Source organism: Papilio polytes, unplaced genomic scaffold, assembly GCF_000836215.1.
Source record: "Papilio polytes unplaced genomic scaffold, Ppol_1.0 DF824180.1, whole genome shotgun sequence".
NCBI classification, from domain to species: Eukaryota; Metazoa; Arthropoda; class Insecta; order Lepidoptera; family Papilionidae; genus Papilio; species Papilio polytes.
This window is the reverse complement of record NW_013525024.1, coordinates 2,049,258-2,077,029: the sequence shown is the minus strand read 5'-3', so window position 1 is coordinate 2,077,029 and position 27,772 is coordinate 2,049,258. Positions and strand designations below refer to the sequence as shown.

Sequence of the window (27,772 nt, the reverse complement as noted above, 5' to 3'; positions counted from 1 at the left end):
GAGATTACATTTTAAAGTAGTGCAAAATTAACATCGTAACAAAATTTGTATCATTCGAGGAACGAACGATTTATAATCATGTAATAATTTTATGTACAAACATAATGATAAAGTTAGATATGTTCTTTCATATAGTTACAATGACTAGCAATATTCCTATACTACAAGCGTAATAATTAAAGCTGTATATAGTTCATACGAATTGAGATCGAATATTTCTATTGACTGAGAGCGCGCCGAGACCGGGGTCCGAAGATGGCCGCACGCGCTCCCAGGGTGCCGGCTACCTCTTAGCCTTACAATACTGACACAGAAGCACCTTCTTGAAAGCTTGTCGAAACACTTTGTTAAATATCGTATAGAATATCGGATTCACCATAGAACTTGCATAACCCAACCATAGAACAAAATCAAACACCCAACTCGATATACGCTTCTCACATTCCGGGCAGATCGCAGGAACCATGTTGAGGATGAAGAATGGCGCCCATAATACTACAAACGTAAAGAATACGACACCGAGCACTTTAGTAGCCTTTTGTTCTAGTCGTAAAATTCTTCCGTGTCTAGATGAGTTTCTTGATATAACGCTTGAATTTCTCGAGTGATGTGTCCTGGGTGTTTGTCGCTGAGGACTAGGGTTAACAGATTGCTGAGCACGAGTGCTCGCTCTTTGCGGTCGAATATTTCTGATCGGAGTCGATAGGGTGGTTCGTGCACCGCCAAAACTGGAACCTCGTCTAAATCTTCTAGCTTCCTCCCAAGTCACCATGGATGAGGCGCCCCGACTGGACCGTCTGAAGACGGGAGTGCATGGATCATCAGGTTTTACGTTACCATTGCGAGGGAATTCATTGCAACCATCGATATCACCTCCAGATACTATTATAACCTCTGTCGTACGTCTAGGCGGTGTAGAATCACTACCGAAGTATGGACAAGTACACGGAGGTGGTAGTAGTAGTCCATCTTCAGAGCTTCTAGACTTCGCAGTTAACGCTGCTGGAGCTAATAGACCATCGTTGCCTTCGTCATCTGATGCACTTCTCGGTCTATTCAGAGGCGTATTCGGATCGACAGTTGCTGAAAGACGTCGTTTGTCCTGAAGCATCGATGAAGGAGAGCTCGAAGAGACGCTTAACGACCCGGGTGTCAACAATCCACCCCGATCCGTTACATTTGTTCTGAAAGATATGCTTCATTCAAAACTAAATTATAAATCAAACTACATCTACTTGAAAGATAGTTAAGAAGAACAAGTTATATATGACAGTGACTGTTGTAATGGTGTACTACGTGCGCTTGATAGAAATAAAGTAATAGTAAGCGAACATTTAAATTTTGAGGCAAACCAACAAATGCCAATTGTATACCCTCTGAATGAAGCTTTAGTTGCAGCCGAAGCTTCCAATCCACGAGAGAGGCGCAACATCTCTGCCCCAAAGTGATGCAGTGCGCTCATTGCTGACGGGGCGGGCTCGCTGTGCAACAACACATATATGGTCACTACACAACGACACAAGGAACAGGACAGGCGACAGTTTCAACAGACAACAAACACAATGTGACGATCTCCTTAATCTACAAATAACTTTCACAACTTAAAATGATACTAGCTCAAATAATATCAGGCATTTTGAAACGTGTGCTTCAATAACACTTGTTAAAGAACCATTAAATGTAATTAGAGTGCGCATGTTTGCACGTATATAGATGAGACATCATACTTTTGCTAGTTATGAAAAGCGCGCGCTTCAAACGCCTACAGTGGACCCTCAGTCAATGGTTACATCTAGATTTAATGAACTACATTGCAGTCATATAAAAATAAATATAAAACAAAACTCGACGCATATACTACACATTTCTTTTTGTACCAAGCAAACAAGAAGCTTCAGTCTAAAAGCTTTGTCTCCCTACAGTTTGCAGTGTTTTAATTCTTTTTTCTTTGTTGTTAGTTTTCAAACAGTTCTGAGACTTAAAACAAAGAACATCGTAGAAAGCGCTAAATGCGTAAATTAAACTTAACTGTTAAAGGTAAGAATTAGAAGAATGTTTAATATTTTAGAGATAGAAATAGCAAGAAATCAAGAAAATTCAAAACGTCGCTTGTATAGAACACGATTCCACGTTAGTAAATTTAGCTAACTAAAATGAATAAAGACAAATAATGTGCCTTCTTAATTATCAGGGATTGTTTTTACTCAGTTTTAAAGATCCCCAACTGCCGTAAATGCGCTTTTGTTATTGTCTTCTTTACAATAGATTCACTTGACTTGAAACATGCACATGCCTTCATTCTAATACTCTAAGCCTTACATTTAATTATCTAGATTATTGTAAAAAAGATATTATGAATGGACAAGATACGAAATGAGTATATTAGAGGAAGTTTGAGAGTAGCCCCAGTAGTAGAGAAGGTAAGGAGTAAAAGGTTAGCATAGTATGGGGAGTTACAAGGGGAACGTTGGTTATGAGTGTGGAAGGGTACACCGGTAGAGATAGACCTAGAACGAGATGGATGGAATGCGTGAAAGGTGACATGATCAGAAAGGGTGTGATGACTAAAATGACGTATGATAGAGTTATGTGGACAAAAACCAGTTGTGCCGACCCTACGAGAGTAGGATAAGGAGAAAGATGATGATTGTAAAAATTTATGTTTCAATATTTTTTTTATATTCTAAGTATAATATAATCATGCACATGCAAAACTATAGTTGTTTTAAAGTGAATCTATGCTATCATTTGTATTGAATGTTTGAATTGTTAATACTATGGTAAAGCTATCAAAACTTATAATAAACCTGAAAAAGTATCAATCAGTTGTTTTAATAATAAATGTCATGTAATATTGACAATATTGAAATATTCATTGAGAACTTTCGTCCGCAACTCCGTCGGCGTGAAATTAAAAAAAAAAAAACAAAAGCGAGTAGCCTACGTGTTCTTTCACTCTATCCTCTACGTCTATGTCAAATTTCGTCGAAATACCTTAGGCTATGTAAGCTGCAAACTCTAACAAACATCCATCCATCTAAAATTTCGCATTTATAATATTAGCATGATTTTAAAAGATTACTATTAAATCTATTTCATTGAAATACATAATGGTAGGAATAAAAAGTATTTATTCTACACCAAAATTCATGATCTAGGAAATGAATAATAGTGTCATGTTGGCTTAACATATTCGAGCAGAAACCGGAAGTTGCGGGCAAGTACATTTGCGTGCACCATGCATTGCCTCGTTTTATAACTATTCAAACTTTAACCGTTAAAACTTTATCATCGAAAGTTTTGTTCCAATTTTTTAGTTAAACACTAGTTTTGGAATAGAGCAATTACGATAAACTATAAAAAATACAAAAACTGTAAATAAAAACAAACATTTATATTTCAATATTATCTTGTTTAAATAAAAGGCTTACGTTGTTCAAACGAAAGATACAAAGAAATAACATTAACTCGACATTAATTTCCTTTAAGCGATATTCATTTTAAATTCATTTTTCGTGCAACTGGCCGCGCCACTTGATTATGCCTTTTATTTGGAGTCATACGACTCAAATAAAAGCTATAACATGCGTCATAAGTCGCGCGGCTAGCAGCTTTGTACAATACACTTACCTTGTATCTTGTAGCCAAAGATCCCTTGTGTCTATTGGCGGAAGTTCTGTTTCAGTAGAGGCAGCTGAGTGCTGCGGTGTACCACCTCTAGGAGCCAGAAACCTTCTCCACGTACAACGACGATCTATTCAATATAAAGATTTATTAAAAACATAAAAATGGAAATAGGAAGCAGAGTAATTAGGAAACCAAACAATGATATGGACGTCTTATTTTAGAGAAGAATAGTATTTATCAAGCATGATGTGAATGTGAAGGAAAGAAAAAATGAATAGTGATGGGATAAAAAATAATAAAAATCATTATTAAAATCTACTATGATGGTAGCACAGACGACAAAAGAAATACAGTTAGCAACTGTCCCTAACAAAATACCGATTGTAGGCGCACCAAGCCAGCCGGTCGCCCAGCCAGGGCCGAGTCCTTTGCGTTGTCTGGCTAGTAGGCGCACAGTCAGCGCATACGTGAGCAGCATCACGCCCAGTGGAATGTAGAATGATATCACTGATCCGATCGCTTTGTACAACGGATCAGGTATCTGGCATGAACCACCGATCAATACCGACTCTTCATTCTGTGAATAAAAACTGGATGAGACCAAGGTTAAACTGCAATGGAAACTTTAAAAATTTTTGCTCATTATAAGATACTAGCTTTCGCTCGCGACTCCATCCACGCGGAATTAAAAAAACAACAAAAGTGAGTAGTCTATGTGTTCTTCTAGACTATACTCTACATCTGTACCAAATTTCATCGAAATCCGTTCAACCGTTAAGGCTACAAACTCTAACAAACATCCATCCATCTAAACTTTCGCATTTATAATATTAGTATGAAGTATGATTAATCAACACATACCTTAGAATACATGAGACTTAAAGGTAGACTCATAGCAGTAGACAAAATCCATACAAAGACGATCTTTATTGTTACTCTTTTTCTTGTCTTGTTTCTTCCAAATCGCATCGGATATCTCAGTGAAAGGTATCTAAAAGAACCATCACTATTAATAATTCAGATATTATTATTATCAGTATTACACTATTACTATTAGGTTCTTTATACAATACTCAGAATTGAAAACTTGTGAAATGAATGACGGAAAAGTAAGATCTGGAAGGATTCAGTACCATTTCATGAATATAACATGGTTTGATATGAAAATAACTTATAGGTTTTTTCATATTGAACTACAATATGAAAAAAAAAACGAGAAAAAATACTTTACCTCTATAAAACGGGATGAAAAGTAACATTCAAATGTCAATTTTAATTATTACATTCGAATTCGTATCGAGAATATCTGGCAGTTGATTGGGAATCGCATTGAAATATGCGAAACCGAAATTATCCAACACCAGAATAGACCAAGGTCGGAAATTGTCATAGTGCTTTAACTGACTTTTATGGAAATTATTCACAGAAATATAAACATAGGTTTTAAAGAAAATTTTGTAGAATATGACCGCCGCATACATTTTCATCATCATCATCACCAGCTCACTATACGTCCCCACCGAGGGGCTCGGAGCCTACCCTAAAGTTAGGGTGACTAGGCCATAGTCAACCACGCTGGCCAAGTGCGGGTTGGTTGACTTCACACATATCTTTCAATTTCTTCTCTGATATGTGCAGGCATCACGAAGTTTTCCTCCACCGTAAGAACGTCGGGTAAATTATGTATATATGAAAATTCGAAAAATCACATTGGTTCATGGCGGGATTCGAACCCAAGACATGTAGATTACAAGTCAAGTGCCTTAACCACTGAGAGACCGACGCTCATATAATTTAAATGACATTTATTAGGAACGATCATTTTACCTTTTTCATAGAAGGACATTAAAATCCCTACTAGTTAGGATAAGAAGATAAGGTAATGATGATTTTTTTTAAGAGTTGCCACCGTTTGCCTTGAAGAGGCATTTACAGATTGGAGTATGGATAGCTTATGTAAGAGGATATGCATAAGGCAGTGAATATGGTGGCGAATACAATACGGAAAATGGCAGGAAGATAAATACAACAGAACATTTATAATTATTAAAATTACCTGTCCACACTAATTGTACACAAATGCATGATAGATGCCGTGCAAAGTAGAACATCAAGGCATATCCACGTTAGGCAATATACCGCCGGGTAAGGAAAGTATCCTGTAAAATAAACGTTATTGATAATACAAATAAGTCATAATTTTGAGTAGCTTGTTAATGGATAACGAAAAACAATGTAACAGAAATCCCATGCTAGTATGATCAATACATCGAATTTTTTTAATTCAAAAAAATGAACTCTCTCTCTTCAATTAACTGTTAAGTGTTACAAATAAAAAGTAAATACAATAAATAAAGCTTTATTTTGTAAAGTGTTTTGTGAATTGGAAACCATTTAAATTCTGATAACGGATTTATTGTAACATTTTATGCGTAAATCCCGATACATTGTTTTAATTGAGCAGTCGATGTATTCAGTTAAAACTGTGCATGTAGGCAAAACTATAACTTGTAGTTCAACTTTTTATCTAACCATGCAGAGTAAAACTGAAGCTATAAAACCCTTACATTATAAAAAATAAATCACACGAATATAATTAGTATTAAATAGGAAAGATAAGATGAATGGATGTTTGTTAGATTTTGTACCGTAAACGGGTGAACGGTTTTCGGTGAAATTTGATATAGATGTTTTTTTTTTCAATTATATGAGGATGGGTTCGCGGGCGAAAGCTAGTTCACGATAAATATTTGTAGTCGGAATATGCCATAAGAAGTATTATTTATGAATAGACCGTAGTCTGATATAAATAATAGTAATGCTTGACCGGAAAAAGATGTCGGTATTTACAAAATATTGTCGGGCATAACAACGTAAAGCGTTTTGTTATATTTGATGGAGGTTCGTTGCTTCCAAGGACTATAAATCATGTGATTAGGATAAATAGCTTTTATATCTTAATAATTTTGTCAAAATGTCACGGTACATTTGTCCCATTAAAATCTTTTTTAGTTAAGTTTACCGAATACTGTGAAGAATATTATTTTTACTAATAAATAAAACTTTGCTCTCTTTGTACTTTTAGATTTTTTAACAAATATTTTCACAATAATAAACTCTTTTTTCGCTAGCCTGAATAGCCGCAAGAATTTTATTTATATGAGCAATGCTTGTACAATTTCACAGAGGCGACAAACTAAAAACAATTTTACTAAAAAAAATATGGAAACAGGTAAAGGTAAAGGTTAAAAGTTAATATAATATTCTAAGAAATTCTGATACTAATAACACAATGAAATCAGACACTAATTGCGATGCCATTTTTCACACCCACATTATGTTGACGCACCCAAAATTCTCTTTTACGGTGAACAGACAACTATAAAAATATCATATTACAAATGGCTCCCACTAAAATAATAATAATCAGAGATAGATTATTTATCGGTTTCTCAGCTTCATCTAACCATTAGTGCTTTTAGTTCGATAACTTGGACAGAAACTTCAAGCAAACCAGCATTAGTTGGCTAATTCAGAAGTTTTCACTTATTTTGTCATTACCTAGTGAATCATTAGTGTTAGGTTGAAAGTTTCGATGAAGTAAAACTCAATTTACGTAGTTGGAAATGCTTTACATGAATGTATCTAAAAACACTAATGAAAAGTTAAATATAGCTGGGAAACCGGTTATAAAACTATACTATTATAATAAAGCGTAAACACACACTTCTTTGTTGCCTAAGATGTCAGCTGTTACAGCATGTTTTTGAATAATTCTTATTTTAATGAAAAACCCTACACTTACGTCACGCTTTAGGCTATATATTTTCACGCCATTAAACTTAGGGGTAAATGTTTTGGATAAAAACCCTAATGTGGGAAAAGATACCATAAGTTGCTGCCAACATCAAGGAAGCAACATTGTCAAGTTTTGTCATGTAATGTTATTTTGACATTTGCAATTGACAATTTGACACATGAAATCGCACGGGAACAGGTAGTCTAAAATATTAGTTTAGTATATTTTTAGTTATATTAAACATCACTAAATTTTAATCCCGGTTTAAGACTTAAAATAAAAAAAAATCAGATGTTTGTTGAAGATGAGCTGCAATTGGCTGGGATATCTATTTATGTTCTTCATTCAAATTCAACAATACATTTGTTTCATTTTCAATATTAATTGTTCTTTATACGAAATGTTTAACCATGTACAAAATACTTTTAGTAAACGCAAATAATTCCCAGCTATAGTTAATTGCAGACTGAGAAATCCCTTGTCCCAATTTCCTCTATTGGATTTGCTGCAAAAGCTTTTTCCTTTCCAATTATCGCGAGATGCAGTTTCATTTTCATTTACTTCTACTTTACATTTTCAGTCAAATTTATGAAAATCACTTCTTTTCTTACCATTAAATATAATAGCCGACTCAGCGGTGAAAGAAAATGTAATTTAAAAACCCTTTTAAGAACTAATAAGAAAGCGGTAACCTATTAAAGGAATGAAGAACTAAATCGTTTATTTTGATGACTCATCTAAAAGACTAGAATCTCTAACTACATTAATATTATACGACTAATTATGATACGTAAGTAAATATTCTAGATTTACTGGAAATTCGAAACGTATCGAAAATGTTTGTGTTATATTGGTAATAAACTTTATTGACGTAATTGACATATCGAAGGCGTTCCTTTTTCATTTTACGTATTACATCGAATGTTTTATTGACAGGCCCAATAACATTCAGTTATAGTCAATGTTTTATACACATATGGACGTTGGTGGATCAGGGGTTAAGCATTTGATTTGTAATCTGCAGGTCCTAAGTTCGAATCCCACTTTGTACAAATGTCTTAAATAGACTCAATGTTCTCACGGTTAAGGAAATCATCGTGATGCAATCTTCTCATCTCTAAAAATAAATTCAAAGATATGTGTGAAGACAACAGCACTGGGCCAGCGTGGTTACCATTCAATTTAGGAGCTCCTTAGATTGTGATAATTTTATACAAAATTTATTACTTAAATTTTAATCTTCATCAACCATAAGACTTCTAGTTTAATTTTTATAGGGGTAATAGTTTCTTGATACTCGAACTATATTATTTATTCAAAAGAATCTCTAATGACAGTAGTTAATATCACTGGTGTTAATTTCAATTCAAGGAAATTTAAAATATTTATGGAAACATTTTTAACTATAGATTGTGGCATTGGATCGAAGTCGTGCCCTTGACCGTCAGCGCTTAAAAGTCTATTTCCTTTTTAGCGCAGCCTGAGCTATATTGATTTAAAAATAAAATTAGAAATGTATGACATGATAGTAGAACATGAACAGAACAACATAAAACAGTAAATAACATATGACAATGATGAGAGAAGACAGCTTGATTTTGTAACCAAGCCATTATTTATTTAATTTTAATTAACTATTATGTATAAGGTTGAAAATAGACTATACTGGAATGGATCCTTGAATTACTAAGATATTAGTCACTAATAGCCATCACATGTGTTCATCATCTCCCCTGCCTTATCCAACTCACGTAGGGTCGTTGCACCGGGTTTTCGTCCTCCAAACCACTCTATCATCCGTCATCTCAGTCATCACACCCTTCTTGATCACGCCACCTTTCACGCAATCCATCAATCACTTTCTAGGTCTACCTCTACCTTTTTTCACATCATAACATGTGCTGTTAAAAAAAAAAAGTTTAACTAACATTGTTAACACCACTAAAAAAAATCTGTAGAGTGTTTAAATTAAATATGGAACTGACAAATAGACTTAGAAATACATCTAAAGGATTTTTGAATAAGTGTTAATGTTACACAGTAAAGGAAGCAGGAATAACACTAAAGGAAAAGAACACATTGCCTAGAGTGGGTATTACTAGTATGGCTTAGTATTAAAAGTACCAATTGTTGTTTGTTTTAAGTTAGTAATAGCAATTGGAAAGGTTAAATATTTTAGTTTAAATTATTTTTATATCTAAAGTATTAAAATTTACACATAACTTACCTCTAACAAGGGTTAGTATACCAAGAGGCATTACAAGCACCGCCACCAATAAATCAGTTATAGCCAAAGACATAAGAAAGTAGTTAGTTACGTTCTGAAGCCGTCTTTCCAAGTAAATAGCTAAGCATACTAACACATTTCCCGCTGCAGTACAAACAACTAGTACTAAAGCAATCAAAGCCCACCAATTATTAACAGATTCCTTTTCAATAAACACAGTCACATTATCCAATCCGTTCAGTTCAGTAAAATTGTGATCGAGTGAATGATTTCTCGATGTCCAATAGAAATCGTCCGAGTCATTGTATTCATCGAATTGGGACAAAGTGACTCGATTTACGTATTCTAATTCATTCATTGTTGTCTTCATGGAATTTTACATCTTCTAAATTCATTTTTGATCGCCTTTTTATTTCATCTTATTTCGTAAATGTGACAAATGACATTCGGTGGATCCATTTTATTGGCCATCTTCGAACGAATTCATTACCTGTAACAATTAATTTTTATTTAAGTAATATTGAATTTACTCTATTTATCTTTATTTGAATATGATAAAATGCTTAAAAATTATCAAATTTCACATTTTAAATGTGAACATACTGATGGATGGATGGATGGTCCTAATATACGTACAGGACCATTCAATTGATATCATTAGTTTGTAGAGGAACACAGGATTCAGTTAGTAAATAGGTGTCTTAAAGCTAGGATATCATAATACTTATAAAACATTTCAAATTGGGTAAAATACGGTCAAAATTCTCGCACAGCTTCAAATATTTTTTACTAGCACATTAACATTTAACACAAATATAATGTTTACCGGATGTTTTATTGTGATCAGAAGACAACATATTATAAATCTGAGAAGCATTGTAAGTAAGAAACCATCTAATGCCACAGGGATACATTTAGACCAGATTGGTAATACAGTCAATATTAAGTTTGCCTAGGTCTCAGACATTGATATCTATTATTACTGATAAGTAAAGTTTTGCAACGTATTATTAATTAATATGTAGCCAGCCATTGTAATATCTCACTTTGTTGCATACATCGTGCCTACGTCAGTCAAATCGATACTGCTCAGTATCGCCCACGTCTCTATTGTTAGACCGCTCTGTATTCGAGTATTTTTACCCGCTACCATTTATAGTGCACTAAACGCCAATCCAATTCTATTGAGTGCCTGCGCTGGTTTTTTTTTTAATTTCATTTTAAAAAGATTTATGGATATATTTGTATATTTTTCGGATACTATTGGCATTAAGCTACAAATGCGGCAACTTTACAATTAGTTTTTCGTCTAGGAACAGCGCCATCTGTTGGCACAAAAACAACTGTAATTGTAAGTATAGTCAGATAGGAGTTTAATTAATTGTCTTTTAGTTTTCAAGCTTCACGGCATAGTGATATCTAAGTTTAACATTTTACCAAATCGTGTTGGATTTGCGGCAGGTAATCGTTCGTGGCTTATCTTCATCGGACGTAACTAATGAATAGTCCGCTACGGAACATTTTGTATCTAAATTTGTGAAATATATACTTAAGTTGTATTTTTTTTCTCCTCTAAATTATTTGAATGAGTATGAGATTTATTACTAGTAACCAAATTAAAAATAAATTACGAAATGTAAGAGATTTTGTTTAGTTTTTTTTTTCTGAAAATTTTTTTAGACAAGAAAACTTTAACACAATCAGAAACTTACCGTATTGTTCTACAACTAATAAAATAAGTTTCAAAGTAAAAAAAAAATCGGTTGTAAAAAAAACTTTTTGATATTGACCTTTGACTCTTGAGGAAAATAAAAAATGAGTTCAATTAATGTGATAGAGAAAGTGCTCCTACACTTTCGCTTTAATTATGCGTTCATTTGCATAAGCCAAGCGACCTCTTTTTTCATGATTAACGAGAGTCCGTAACCTTGACTTTGTTTTATCGATAAAACTTCACAGGTAGAAAATGCCTTGACAATGACATTATAATAATAACCTTTAACAAAAGTTAATAAAAATGACGTTGGTTGTGAGTGGAAAGGTACACCGGTAGAGGTAGACCTAGAAAGAGATCGATGGACTGCATGAAAGGTGACATGATCAAGAAGGGACAGTGGTAGAGTCCGCTTTAACATCTTCCAATGGGTCGGCTCGCCGGGTGAATATTCTCTTTATGTGCGTCTCTTTCTCCGTTGATTAAGGGTAGGTAACGCATCAGCTATAGCGGATGTCTATTGGCAGCGGTCGCTTCAACATTTTGGCGGATTCAGGTTGCCGCTAGCTCGTTTGCCACCTTATGTTATAAAACAAAAGGGAGTGATGACTGAGATGACGGATGACAGAGTTATTTGGAGGAAGAAAACCCGGCCCGCCGACCCTACGGGAGTAGGATGAAGTAGGGGTGATGATAAACCATTACGAAAATTTGCATAATTGACTGCTAATGAAGTTGTAACAACAGATTGGTCTTTAAAAAAGTCCCAATTGACAATTCGTACGTATATCAAAAGAGATTCAACCGTCAAGACTACATATGGATTACAACGGACAGTTAGGTATAATCATTTTTGTTTTTTTTTTTTACTCGTCAGCCAAGCAATACAAATAAACATCAATTTCCTGTTCACCTTTAAACCCTGGTTTAATTAAAAAGTTTGGTCCTGTTGTTGTGAAAACATGTCTAATTTTCCTGTTAATTAAAAAAATAAAATAAGAATCAATCATTTTGTATCCTGTAGTTGTTTTAATAAATATATTTTAAACAATTATCTAAACGATCGCTGCAACACTCACCATTTTCTAATTAAACTTTAGCAAGAGTCAAGTGTAAATTGCTATTACGTATGCAGGCTGATGTCAAAGGAATGCGGCGGTGACATTTAACGTTCCAATTAATATCTAGGAGCTTTTAACTGTCTCATGTTTACTCGTCGTTATTGACTTAAATTAAGTTTAATGAAAATCGACTTGTACGGAAGCGGAAGCGTGCGGTTCAGGATATAAATTAACCTTATCTATACTAATATAATAAAGCGTAAACACACATTACTTCGTGGCGTAGGATGTCAACAATCACAGCATAATTTTGAATAATTCTATTCTTAATAAAAAGTCCTAGACTCATGCTTTGGGCTATATATTTTCACGCTATTAAACTTAGGGTGTAAATAAATTGAGAAAAAAAAAACTTCACGTGGGAAATAATAAACTACAAGCTGCCAACATTAAGGAAGCAAGGTTATTATGGTGACGGTAATTGAGAATGTGACAAATGTAAACAATAGAATAAAGTTTTTAAAATTTCACGCGGATGAAGCCGCACAAGAACAGCTAGTATTGAGATATGTCTGTTATTTTCACGCGAATTATTTGTTTCTTTAACAATGATACAGTATAAACAATTTGATAAGTTTTACCCGTGTGTTAAAGCTTCCTTGAAGACTTAAAGCTTTGAGTCTTTTTTAAATTCGTGACGATATTCCTGTAAATTATATTATTTATTTAATTTATTGAAAGATAATATCAAAACATTTTAAAGCCATAAAATTATTATTAAGTTATATTTTGTTTTATAAATGCAATTTAATTTCCTAACCGTTTTCAAACTAAAATATTTAGCCAGTAAATTCAAAGTTTCCTTTCGACCTTTAGTTAAAAGCCTAAAAAAGAAATGACAATGCAAACAGTTTTAAAAGCCCGTCTCTTTTTCATTAGCATGCTATTAAAGAGGTTTTAGCGTTCTTATAAGATTCCACTGTTTATCTTTATAAAAGAGCCGTAAAATTTAGGAGCATTTTAATGAGAATAACATTGTTTTTCTTGTCGCGTAAAGTAAATCCACAATTGATTTGTTTAAGCAATTTTTTTTCGAATTATTCTAAACTAGCTTTCGCAGTGATTCCATCCGCGTTGAATTAAATAAAACAAAAGTAAACAACCTTCCAGACCCTCGACATTTTACGTTTAAAAAACATCCATCCATCCATCTAAACTTTCGCATTTATATTAAGTACTAGCTGTTCCCGTGCGGCTTCATCCGCATGAAATTATGAAAATTTTATTTTATTGTTCACATTTGTCAAATTATCAATAGCAAATGTCAAAATGACATGACACGACAAACCTTAGCAATCTTGCTTTCTTAATGTTGGCAGCAACTTATGGGGTCTTTCTCACATTAGGGTTTTATCCAATATATTTACCCCCTAAGTTTAATGGCGTGAAAATATGTAGCCTACAGCGTGACGTAAGTGTAGGACTTTTCATTAAAAAAAGAATTATTCATAAATATGCTGTAATTGCTGACATCTTAGGCAACAAAGAAGCGTGTGTTTACGCTTTATTAAGATTTAGTAAGATTAGTAAGATTGTATCTATACTTTTAGTTCCATCAATTGCAATTTTTTAATAAATCTAGTACGTTGAACCAAAATTATTTAATGAACTTACCTTTACCAAAAAACTTAGATAGTGTTTCAAGTACATTTTAGCTTAATGCGTCAACTTGTTTATGTTACTTGAACATGTTTTGTGACAAAACATTGTCACCATTCTTAGGTATGCATAGACTACGAAACGTGATATTGAACAATAAATAATAGAGTACTCATACCGAAAGTAGTGTGGTGATACATTTTTAAACAAAAAACTACGTCGATGTACATATCAGTCATAGGCTGCCAGTCATAGCTGAAGAATTAAAGCACTTGTTTAAACCGTATTTTTAATTAATAATTTTATTGTAAATTGTAATTGTTATGGACTCATTTGTATATATAGATTTACATTTTGTTATCGACGGCGACCATTACGTAATATATTTCCATGAATAAGCCTGTCCATTTGATTTGGTTCATAGATAATTCTAGAATAGTTCCTTCGAGTTTAAGCGGAAGCTGCGATACAATACCATTTTAGACGAGACAGTAGAACAATATATGCAATTCAGGTAACTTTCATATGGTTTATAGGACTTTTAGACAGTAAAGGAATTAAAAAAAAATCTCATTCACCTTTTCAAACTCAAAGAACAATAAAGCATTAGAAGGGTTGAGGTTAGAATCATGACTAAGAAGTTTTTCATTCAAAAAAGGGTCAAACAAAAGCGGGCAAAAATTTATTTCATTAATAAAACCTAATTCAAAAAACGGAAAAAAGAGCACAGATGAAGATGAATTGCCAGGAAATATTCCGTTGAAAGTAAGACGCTCATTAGAAGCTTTTTATACATTAAAATGACTAACGACTCTTGAACTGGAATACTTAACACGCTCAATGCGTAACAGGCCGATATTGGCCTGCCGCTAAGCTAGTGCGGTTATGAAAACTATGTCCCTCTCTCTAGTCCGAAACGATTATCTCAGGAGTACATTACATTACATATAATACATTATGTTTCGACAATTATTATAGCAATTTAATTTATTCTGGTGCTGGTGGGTCTAAAAAGACCTGCCACGCACTGGCGTAAATACTATTGGGGGCGCATTTCGGCCCGCCACCGCACCAGATGTAGTATTATGTTTTTACTTGCCGCAGTAAACGTGTTAAAAGACATTCATAAGTAGAATATAAAGTAGATATTTAAATTAACAGTTGGCATAGAAAGGGTATACGCTCTTTCTGTACGTCCCTTCCTCTGTCGATTAAAGGAATCTTTTACGAATCTCCATGAGCAGCTGCCCCTTTCCTGGTTTTTCGAATTCAGGTCGCCGTTTGCTCATTTGTCATCTTATATTATAACATTAAAAGTGAATAATCGAAAGTTTAGTTTAGTTAGTACAATTTTACAGCTAAATTTTATAGATAATTAAATTTAATTCTTACAGGTTTAAAAAAACAATGTGACATAATTACTTTTGCTTTTTAAACCTGACCTTTAATATAAAAGCAACTTAGAATGTAATTAAGAAAGGTCAAAAGTATCAAAGTTACGTTACTAAATGCCATCAGATGTACTTTGAAAAAAGTTAAACAAACTTAAAACAAGAAGTTTTAGCTCTGCGAATAAATCCAAAGGTAATACGAGGATTCGCCCGCGACTTTGTCCGAGTAAAATTATTCTATGCTCTTTTTGGATAGTTTTCTATTTCTGTTATTTTTCATTCAATTCAAAAGTTTGGTAATATTAAACTTCTGTTAAAGACTTTTGTAAGAGGTAAGAGAAAGTAAGATAATGTCTGTGTTTATGACTATGTTTAAATTTGGTTATTTATTTTTTAATAATATATAACTATGCATATTTGTATGTTTAGTACGAATAATATAACTAACAGTCCGAATTTATAAAAAATCACACTAGAATCGGCTTGTTCCTTTTTACGAACCAAATTTACCTAACCAGTTAGGTTAGGTTAGCTGTTTTCGCTTCTTGGTAACTGGTTTTGTCAAAGTATTCCTCTTATACAACTGGTTAGGTAAATTTGGTTAGGAAAAGTAACGAGCCTTAGAATCATTCATTACTAGAATGGCATATTATCCATAAGTAATATGGACTATATTACTGTTATAAATTGTTTTAAATAAGAATTACAGTGAAAACGACGTTCAATTACACAAAGCTCTGCATAAGTTAGTCTTTGTAGTGTAAGATAAGACTTAACTCATGAGAAGTAATCTCGGTTGCGGTAAACGATGTCCCGACGAGCCTGGGGAAAACAGACCGTAAAATAGCTTCTGTCTTATTTCGTTAGTTTTTTTTTACGTACCGTCTTACGTGAAAAAAAAACACAGAATTACGAGGAACTAGCGTTTGTTTTTTTATATCCCTGAATTATGCACAATCTGAACATGTTACATATCGAGTTTAAACAACTTACAGTCCACAACTAACTGACAAATCTGACTCCATTATAATTATACTTTATAATATTACAAATGCGAAGGTTTAGATGGATGGATGGATGTTTGTTAGAGTTTGTAGCCTAACCGACTGAATGGATTTCATTGAAATTTGGTATAGATGTAGACGATATTCAAGAAGAACACATAGGCTAATCACTTTTGTTATTGTTATTCCGCGCGGACGGAGTCGCGGGCGATAGCTAGTATTAATTACAAGTAAACATTATTAATTAAATTTAATCAATACCAAAGATATATATGTCGCAGGAAGCTATAAATTGATTGTTGCTTTATGTGTAACAAACGTTATTGTCTTAGGTTTTAATATTGTTTAAGATAATTTAATTAATTTAATTCCTTTTTTTCGAAAGTAGAAACTCGATGTCATTTGTGTTTAGTTCTTTTTTAAAATTACAAGTACGTCAACTTGCATACGACCAATGAGAGCAGAGCAAGCGCCTCGAATGGCCTTTATTAGCTCGAGCGGGGTCGAGGCGCAGTTCAGTGCTTAGAGGGCGACGTTTGTAGTGACATGTTGTGGTGCGTGTTGGCAAAGTGGCGAGTCGATTGAGGAGAGTAGTGTAGTAGAAGTACGAACAGGTGCCACGAACCCGCTGCTCGGTCTTGCTTGTTGATTTGCTATGTGATAACTGTAGATTCCGAATTATATTGTGTTAATCCGTGTCTCTAGTGTTTTAATGCTCGCACTTCACCCAAATAACGCCCACGAAACCAAGACTCGGCAGCAAAGATGTCGGGGAGAAAGACCCAACTCCGACATATATGTCAAATACTAAACCGTGTTTGTTGAGTAAATTCAAATGATACAATTACGTAATAAATCTTCCCAAGCATTAATGCCTGGGGCTAAATCTGTGTTGAAATCTCTAACCCCTCGCCCCCAAGTCGACGACGCTCGTGCTCTCCTGAAATAACATTTGGGTTTAATCTAAAGCTTTCTCTAACGCGATAACTTTTTTAAAGCTTTAACTGAAAACATACAAATCTTACTATGTTTACTGTAATTCTAATAATTGTTTCCATTATAAATATTATAAATACAAAAGTTTAGATGGTTGTCTGTTAGAGTTTACTGCCTAAACGACTGAACGTACATATCTCGATGAAATTTGGAAGAACACAAAAGCAACTTATACTTATGTTTTTTTTTTTGCAGACAGATTCGAGTGCGAAAACTTGTATTCAATAATTTCAATTAACTACGAAGTAGTCAGTCTTGTAGTTTAAATAATTCCGCGTTGCGTCTAATTTGTTTGTGTTGTCTATTGTCTCCTTCCCTTTCCCACCTTTTTTAATTGAGATAGGTTTGGCAAAGAGCATCGATTTGGTAGAGTGGACAAGAGGGAAATGTAATTTTCTAACAATTAAATGATTCGTGTTATAATAGGAGTAAAACTGTCGACCAACAAAAAATAATAAAATGTCAGACTGCTATGCAAATGTTGCGGTACTAGTCTGTTATTAAATTTGACCTTTGATATTAGATTGAATAAACCCAAAATAGAATCTATTATAAGTTTTATTGAATAGTGGTATTTGATAACAATTACCTTAGAGCCTGTTTCACCAAATTGTAAATTGTGTGATAACAGTCCAACGTGTAAAATATCTGATTGAAATATCATACGTTACCTTATCTGACAGTGACGTCATTTTTAAGCTATCTGAGCCTTTATCAGCCAGTGGTGGGCCAGGTCCTTAATATCGCAGTAAAAAAGGGCTATATTTAAACAACAATTTAAGCCGAAGATAGAGTAGCAACAACATTAGTTAGAATATTTTATATAACCACAATATGTTTTGATTGTCTGAAAAAAGTAATGACTGTAACTTAGTATGTAAAAAAGATTATTATGTATCGTAGATAAGTAAAACAAACAGCTCATAAATTAGTATTTCGTCGTATTCAATGTATTATTAATTACAAATCGAAGTGTTAGGACAATTGAAGTTGGAACAAAACACGCAATGAACATTAGCGACATTCGAATCGATCAATACCGTGGCCTGTATTTATTAAGAGTATCAAACACTATCGATCTTCCTACTATTAATTAGCAATTAACTAACAAATATCCTAGCACTTGAACTACCCTGTGTCCCAAATGTCTGTTTTAAATGAGCAATTGGAAGGTAGGGAAGGGTTATTTACACCAGTGGCTTAAAGACTGATGATGGTTTTTCCTTTCCACCCTTTTACTAAGAGGGGAACATGGGAAAGAAAAGTGCATTTGATGGCGGAGGAGACGTCTCACGTACGTCTCCTCCTCCGTCGATTAAAGGTAGGCAACGCATTTACAATAGCGCATGTCTATGGACAGCGGTCGCTTCGCAATTTCGGCAGATTCAGATGGCTCTTGCTCGTTTGCCACTTTATATAAAAAAAAATAATGAATCAATTGTTTTTAACCGTTTTCGCAACGTCATCGACAAAATTTATATCAGTTTTGTGTAGCGCCCCTACCGGGTAAAGTAAAACAACAAATCTTATACGAATTTTAATGACATGTGATTCAAAAAAAGCCTGAGTAATATTCTGATTGCAACTTTATAAAACTTTAGGAAAGAATTGAATTCGAAACAAATGACGTTCAAATTGCAATACAAATTAATTCAAACTATTTATCACAATGGAGCGGACGTGCATACATACAAAAACATTACACTTCCGTCGGAAAATAATATCACACTATGATAAGTCGTAATCATCATTAACTGCTCGATAATTGTAATTAACATTACTTTGTCAATTTAACGCAAACAAGTGGAAAAAGAGCAAGATAAAAACGCAATCATTTCGCCCTTTTAAAGGGGAAAATTGCTAATAATAAAGATAAATTCTAAGGCCGTGACGTAGAGAGCTCGGTTAGGCAGAAAGTTACGATTAAATTGCGTATTTGGCCATGAAGGAAATACTAAATTGTTACTTTTTCGTATACTAAATTGACATAATGGGACCAGCGTGTTCACGGTTTGGAATTTAATTACCAAATAAACAACCCTCTACTTTAACCATAGTAAACATATATTTAATCTGTAGATTTCTCTTTAGCTACTTTCTAAGTTTCTTTTTAATTTCGCGGATGACGTCACAGGCAAAAACTGAACTCTCTTGGAATTGATTGTCATTTAGACATGATATTCTAATTAGACGTATATAAAAGCCAACATATAAAGTAAACGCGTAAAATATTACCATCATATTCGGGTAAAATTAATAGTGGATCAATAAATTACTAGATTGTTGTTATTCAAGACTTACTAAGAAAGCTCGGTATATCGAATGTTGCACGCTACCGCGTCAAGAAGGCTTCCTCATCCGGTTGTTCTAATTGCTTCGTTTCCGTAGACTTATATTGGTTGTATGTTTACTGCGTCACTGGCAAGAGGCCGCCATTCTTACGGTATTTCTTATATTTCAGAGAAGATATCTACCGAGACGAGTGTACTGATATTTTCAGACAAGTCAAACAAATTAAGCAATAACACAAGACATTAAAGTAAACTGTTTACTAATGTAAATGGTGAGTTACTTCAGTAAAAAAAACAAGAGTATACAAGAAAAATACGTGGAAAGATTCCCGAGTGATAACTATAACTTCTGCGCTTGGAATTCTAGAAATGTTACGATAAAGCCCGCAGAGAATTGTTGCTAAAATCACCATCTAGGTATGCAAATGTAGACTTAACTTTGAAGGCAGCTCTAATTGGTTGCAGAATATATCAATACCTTTGAAACTTGAGTTTAATAGATCTTGTAGTCTAGAGAGATAAGATTTCTTACTAAGAAATCTAATGTACCGAAAATTATAGTGACATATAGTTATACCTATAGTATAACAGTGGTAGAGCCCGCTTTAACATCTTCGCAGGAATAGGCCGGCTCGCCCAGTGCAATACTACGACCACACAGAAAACAGGCGTGAAGTGGAAGCAATTCCGAGTTTCGTCTGACAAGTAAGGTGCCGGAGGCCTAATTTTAGTCATTTTTCCTTTCCACCCTTTTCTTAAGAGGAAAGGATGGGAAGGAAAAGTGGATTTTACGGTGGAGGAGACGCATAGGAAGGGGAAATGTCCTCTTTATGTGCATTTCCTCCTTCATCAATTACGGGTAGGCGGTCGCTTTCCATTTCGGTGGACCTTATATTAAACAAAAAAAAAGTTAGTAGTGTAATCTATACATTTTTCTACGTATTTTCAAACAAAATTTCTAACTAATATAAAAATAAAATGAACTGTTATTTCAAACTTGAATGAAATGCAAATTAAATCGTTTCGTAGAATGAAATCCTATTTGCCTATTCATAGCTAAATTGGCTTTTTTTAACATAGAATTACTTTAACATTGCTTGTATGTAAATGCTAATTATTAAGCGCTAATGAGACTAAATTCCGTTATTAAGCTAACCTTGTGTAGCTAACGGAATGTTACGGAAACAAAATACGTCCGAAAAAAATGAAAATCATCATTTTTCCTGCCCTTCACCTATAGCGGGATATTATGCTAAAGTGCAAAGCAAATCATACTTCATACTGATATTATAAATGCGAAAGTTTACATGGATGGATGGAGGAATGGACGTTTGTTAGCGTTTGTAGCCTAAACGGCTGAACGGATTTCGATGAAATTTGGCATAGACGTAAAGGATAGTCTGAAAAAATACATAGGCTACTTAGTTTTTTTTAATTAGATGCGGACGGAGTTGCGGGCGAAAGGTAGTAATGTAATAAAATAAATGCATGCATGAATTAATATCAACATGATGCAAACAATAGCATGGTTTTATCAGTGCTTTTAATACATTTTGTTGAGTTTGCGGTTAAATTACAAATACTATTATCTAGATATTTGATTTCGATAATGAGCTCGAAATTAATTGTTAATCTAATTAACTGTGGCAACGGTCGGTGCTAAATAAACAATGTAAATCAATGATATGTACCTATATAATTATATGATCTACTAGGTTTAGCCAGCGACTTCGTACGCTTTTATAAAATAGAAGAAAAGTCTGTTGTCTATGTGTTCTTTCAGACTATGCTCTACTATGTCAAATTTCACCAAAATTCGATCAGTCGTTTAGGCTACAAACTCTAACAAACATCGATCCATCTAAACTTTCGCATTTATAATATTAAGGACCTGTCCTACCAAATTGTAAATGATCTTATAACAATCCAACCTGTAAAATATGTAATGGAAATACCGGTTTTGTTACCTTGTCTGACAGTGACGTCATTTTTAAGCTATCTGAGCCTCTATCAACTAATGGTGGGATAGGCCCTAAGTAAGAGTAAGATAAGATTGACGCATTTATTTGTTGTTAAATATGTTATAAACATATTGTTATACAATCTTTTGGAAATAATTTTGTGTTATGCTAGTTGACAACATTTTTAAAGGATTTTAAATGATTATGTCTATAATAATTTCCATCGATGATTTACAGGTATGTAATAATGTTTTGTCCTTTTCTATTCTGAAAGCAATGAAAATCCTAACCTATATTATAGTTTTAAACCCTAATAAAAAGGTTCCATGCAACAGTAGTCGTCGTGTCTATCACGATTTCTGTTACATCATTTATGAATGTTGTTATAAGTATTCTTCGCTGCCAGGTCTGTGATAAAAAATTCTCTTTCTAAATTCTTAAGTAATAAATGACGTTAAATAACACTTTGTAAGACGCACTTGAATATATATGTGCTTGCATTTTTTGGATAAATATTTTTATTTTATTTTACCTTAAATGCAGTTTACATTTTTTTTTATAATACAAGGTGGCAAACGAGCAAGCAGTCACCTGAATCCAAAGAAATGGAAAGCGACCTCTGCCCATAAACATCCGCAATTGCAGATGCGTGGCCTACCCTTAATTGACGGAGGAGACGCACATAAAGAGGACATTTCCCCTTCCTATGCGTCTCCTCCATCGTAAAATCCACTTTTCCTTTCCATCCTAGCCTCTTAACAAAAGGATGGAAAGGGAAAGCGACAAAAATTAGGCCTCCGGCACCACACTCATCAGACGAAACGCGGAATTGCTTACACTTACGCCTGTTTTCTGTCTGACAAAAGCTATATATGTTGTTAAATCAAGGGCTGGTGTAGCTAGTTAGATATTGAATTTAATTTATTACGAACTGTTAAACCAAATAACCGATTATAAATTACAAGTTAAGTTTTCTCTAAAGTTAAGTTACCGTAATTAACGTAGACGTGAATGCATTATAACACCCAACTTGCTTATTCAGAGGAAATCGATTCCTCGTTTGCCACTGGCAACTTGTGACGTAATCGCTTTTGAGAGGGGGTGCTGATAAAACGTTCTTTTAGAGCGTGCGCACACCTAAAACTAAACTATCGCACAACTGTTTAGTTGCTTTGATTCATATGAGCTTATATGAAGGTGCGGCGCACACGTGCAAAAAGCAGTTGAATTGGTTGAATCGACAAGTCAAAGGAGTGGGCCCTATTTTTCGCACGCGAATCTTGATGAAATGTGGTATAGATGTTGAGCATAGTCTAAAAGAACACATAGGCTACAGACTTTTGTTTTTTTTTTAATTCCTCGCGTGGGCGATATCTTGTCGTACTATAATTAGTAAGAGGTAGGCTTCTAAATAGCCTGCAACCTTTATGCTGTGGATATTCTTAGTCAGCTTTAGATATTCTAATCGCAGGTAAATGTCAATCGTTTTAATACTTATGTAATACTAGCTGTTCCCGTGCGACTTCATCCGTATGAAATTATAAAAAAATATTTTATTGTTTACATTTGTCAAATTATCAATTACAAATGTCAAATGACATGAGATAATGACAACCTTGCTTCCTTGATGTTGGCAGCAACTTATGGTCTCTTTCCCACATTAGGGTTTTTATCCAAAATATTTACCCCCTAAGTTTAATGGCGGTAAAATATATAGCCTAAAGCGTGACGCAAGTGTAGGGATTTTAATTAAAAAAAGAATGATTCAAAAATATGCCGTAATTGCTAACATCATAGGCAACAGAGAAGTGTGTGTTTACGCTTTATTATAATAGTATAGATTGTACCTTACATAGAAATGAATAGTAGATATCAAAGGAATAAATGTATAAATACATAGATATATTAAAATTATCTAACTCAAGAGTCCTCTAGAAACGTGTGATTGCAATGGCGTAAGGAAACGTAATGTGGCTCTAAATATGTATGTAATGTAACGAGGAATGAAGACAATTTTTGTTGCCACGCATTATATGTTCAGACTTTGTAGCAATTGGCAAAAAGTAACGATATTGGTATTGAATATATTAACCAGCTGTCCCGCAAATTTCGTTAGCGCAAATGTGGACAACCCGTTACGTCATTATAAATAAATAAATAAAATAAAACACTATTTATTGACCAAAAAGAAAATAAAAAGGAACATAACTTACAATTATTAATGAAATAAAAATAAAAATACAAACTCTTGGTCAAAAGGAAAAGGCTCAGCTGATGCGGCCTCCAGCTTGTCACTGAAGGCCGCGCTGGTTTTCCGCCTCCCCTAAACTACTATAACATGGTTCAGTTTATAATACAGGGGGCAGTTGAGATATAATATAAGCCATCATTGCACTTACGTGTGCTTGTGTGTGTGTGTGTGTGTGTGTTCCTGTGTTGCTGTGCGTTGTGTGTTATGACAGCGCGGAATTAAAAAAACGTAGCCTATAATATGCCATCTATGTCAGCTACCCTCCAGTGAAAGTCCCGTCGAAATCGGCCCAGCCGTTTTGGAGAATACCTGGAACAAACGTGGTTTGCGGACAGACAGACAAAATTTTTTTAAATGCGATTTTCGTTGACACCAACATATAATTAATTAAAAAATTCTAATAACTTAAAATTAATTTTCATATATGTATGTATTGATCCATACAAATGTTTTGAAAGTTATGATCATATTTCAAATCTTACTAATATTATTAATGCGAATGTTTAGATGGATGTTTGTTAGATTTTGTAGCCTAAATAGCTAAACAAATCTAGATGAAATTGGCATAGATGTAGAGAATAATCTGGAAGAACACATAGGCTACTTACTTTTCTTTTAATTCCACGCGGACGGAGTCTTTCGCGAAAGCAAATATTTAAATACGAAGCATTCATTTCATAATTTAAATAAATCTAAAGTTGAGTAAAACTTGACAATAATTTTACATTATAATCCTTACTTAAAACATCATTCATAATAAGTGTTACAAACAAACATTTTAATTCCAATGTCAAAATAACATTTAGACATAATTGAGTACAGAACGGCACACGGGTTCGTAATCCGGAGGGTTGTTTCGATCCCGAGTATTAGGCCTCTAACTAAGGATGGATTACGCAAATTCGTTACACTAGCCTCAATTTCTGACCGTCCAATTGGACTGGAGATCATAAAGTCTTATTATATTATACTAGCCGTTGTCCGCGAATTTGTACGGAATTAAATAAATTTATTAAGTAGCCTTTGTGTTACATCTACGACAAAAGTCATCGAAGACGTTCTTGAGATAAGTTGTAACAAACTATCAATGGAAACTATCTTATTTATAACATTACTAGCTTTTGGCCACGACTCCATCTTCGAGGAATTAATAAAACACAAAAGTAGCCTCTGTGTTCTTCCAGAATATTCTCTACATCTATGCCAAATTTCACAATTTTAAACAATTTAAATATCATCTAGGTTACAAAACAAAATCACTTTATACTCGTTATCGTTGATCGCAATACCTTTTTCCAACAGACGTAAATCACGTGAAAGAAAATGTTACATTTAGTACCTAATAAAGTTTATAGGAGTTGCCTGTCTGCGTAACAGACACGAGATAAGTAATCAGTCTTAAGGTAAGGTTCTATTCAAACTAACTATTTTTTATAGTACAAGGGGCAAATGAGCGGCGGGAACACCAAGGTGATGAACTACAAAAATGGATATCTGCAACACCAGAGGAACTACACATACGTGGCCAGTCTTAGAGAAAATGTTAGACTCGCTTTTTGAAGGACCAAACCGTACTGGTTTGAAAATACCGCCCAGGACAGGCCATTCCACCACGCGGCTGTGCGAGGCAGAAAGTTTCATGAATACCGTAAGGTTGTGGAACTGGGTTTTCATTGTCAAACAGATGGAAAATAGCTACAGTCAATCTGGGTAACTTTGACATACTAGGTAAGGTTGACAAAGTTATTGGTAAGTTGAATGTATCTGCATGAAGTTAGTATTCATTTGATTCTAAAATTAACCAATGCCGATTGCTGGCTTCGCTGTAACTCCACCCACGCTGTAGCTTTTGAAAGTTATTAAATTTTTAATTTATTTATTCTGCAAATTTAACTGTCCGTTTTAAATGTATTTTTCACGTATTGGACTTCTATTTCATTTAGTTAACCGTATTTGCTATTACCAGATGTAACTGTCAAGTTCAAATTAAAAAAAAATCAGTTTCAAATCAAAATCAGTTTGTAATATGAATGTGTGAATGCGTGTTTCCGGACAAAGATGTAAGAAGGTTGTTTCTAAACGCTTTTTAGAGTAAATGATTGATTTGACTGACGTAAGATAGACTGGAGTGAATATAGGAAGAGACAAGTAAAGAAGAGATAGCCGTAACCTTTCTAAGGTAAAACGAAAAAAAAAGTAAAAGCCCTGTAAAAAAAGGGTTAAGGGTGAGAAATAACGTGATTAAAGAAGAAGACTGTTTATTTTACCGCCCCAAGTTAACATATAAGAGAAATGAGTTACATCATTATAAAAAAATAATCTCAAGCTCAAAATGGGTTACCGGTTCTTGTAAGGCTTGTGGCAATTTAAACTGAGCTACAAACTTCAAAGTCCGCCCAAGTAAAGCTTTTAGTTACAAGGTCCAAGAACATGTCCTACTTGTATCTTAATTAAGTTAAACTTTACTATAACTTTAGACTATAAGGAAGGAGAAAGACTTTAAATTCTACATTTTTATATATTTTCCTCTTGCAACATAAAAGTCTTAATGAAATTATTGCCAATAATCGAAAATAATCTAATGCATATAGTAAAATTGGAGTGTCTGTTTGTAATATGAAAATAAAAGTTAGGAAAGATGATGTATTTGTGTTGCTGATAACGAAAATCGCATTTATTTTTATTGTCTGTCTGTCTGTCCGCTTGCCAGATTTGTTCCGGGTAATCTCCGCATCGGCTGACCGATTTCGACAGGACTTTCATTTAAAGATAGCAATGGACATGCATATGCATGCTACTTTTTTTATCTTAATATTGCGTGGATGAAGTCGCGGGCAACATCTAATAATAAAGTAAATAAATGAATTCATTTATTTAACAAGATACTGGTTACAAAAAAATTGACCCAGAGCCTGTTGCAAGACCAGCTCTCCAATAATAAAGGACTTAATTATTTCTAAGCCACAGTTTTTTATCAGTCAAAATAACACCTGCAGCTCGTATGCGAATGAAGCGTTGATTTCGAGCTGTAACTTATTTATAGTCTAGATAATAACAAAGTTACGATGCTTTTACATTACGATGAGCCCGTCATATCCACGAGTAGCGTAAGGTAATTAATTACGATTATTGGCAAGAACATGAAAGACGCCGTAAAGGTTTTATTAACATAATTCACGTTGCAAATATCTCAAACTCAAACCCTTAACAACGGAACGAGGCTATAAATATTCTTAATGAAATTAAAATTTGTTACGTTTAGTGCCTTGATTAAAAAAATACATCTTTCTAAAGAACTGTAATAAATACATATGTAATTTATGAAATTTTGCAGTTATTTTATAAAAGATTCTTAAGATAAAATAATTACTAATCCTTGTAAACTATCTCACGTTGTAAGGGTTTATGTTCGTCTTTAAATGTAATTAAAAATATACTCTAACACGCTTATACTTAAACTAAGAATCAAATCCTTAAAACTACATGAAAAAATATTCGTATCATATCTAGGATTAATTTTTAAAATTTAACCTATACGCTATAAATGTAATTTTAAAAATAAATCGTTAAAAAACAAACATACCATTCTCTTAAAAATATCTTGTCAGTATTTCAATGAAGGTCCACAAAAATCACTAAAACTCAACTTTTACTTTACAGCAAACTTAAATGAAAAAAACATTACATCACATTTGCTTAATTAAAAATTTTGCACTGAAATTTTAAAAAAAAAAGTTATTTTTCCGAACGTCCGAAGGCTTCTCGCAGTAAGGAAAAGCGTGCGTACCCGA

At 33.8% G+C, this 27,772-nt stretch overlaps 1 protein-coding gene across 2 annotated transcripts; it reads right to left on the bottom strand.

Annotated features, from left to right (window-relative positions):
• Nucleotides 1-27,772, bottom strand: LOC106111248 (5-hydroxytryptamine receptor 2A). Of its 2 annotated transcripts, none has more exons than XM_013293273.1 (8): nucleotides 27,565-27,772; nucleotides 9,654-10,143; nucleotides 5,684-5,786; nucleotides 4,489-4,618; nucleotides 4,006-4,204; nucleotides 3,631-3,754; nucleotides 1,374-1,481; nucleotides 1-1,184 (listed from the first exon to the last, which is right to left on the bottom strand). In XM_013293273.1, the coding sequence occupies exons 2-8, from the start codon at nucleotides 10,021-10,023 to the stop codon at nucleotides 284-286; spliced, it is 1,935 nt and encodes a 644-aa protein (XP_013148727.1). In that variant the 5' UTR covers nucleotides 10,024-10,143; nucleotides 27,565-27,772; the 3' UTR covers nucleotides 1-283. The 2 variants fall into 2 exon arrangements, with proteins under 2 accessions (XP_013148727.1, XP_013148728.1); XM_013293274.1 differs by having other exon boundaries at nucleotides 4,021-4,204.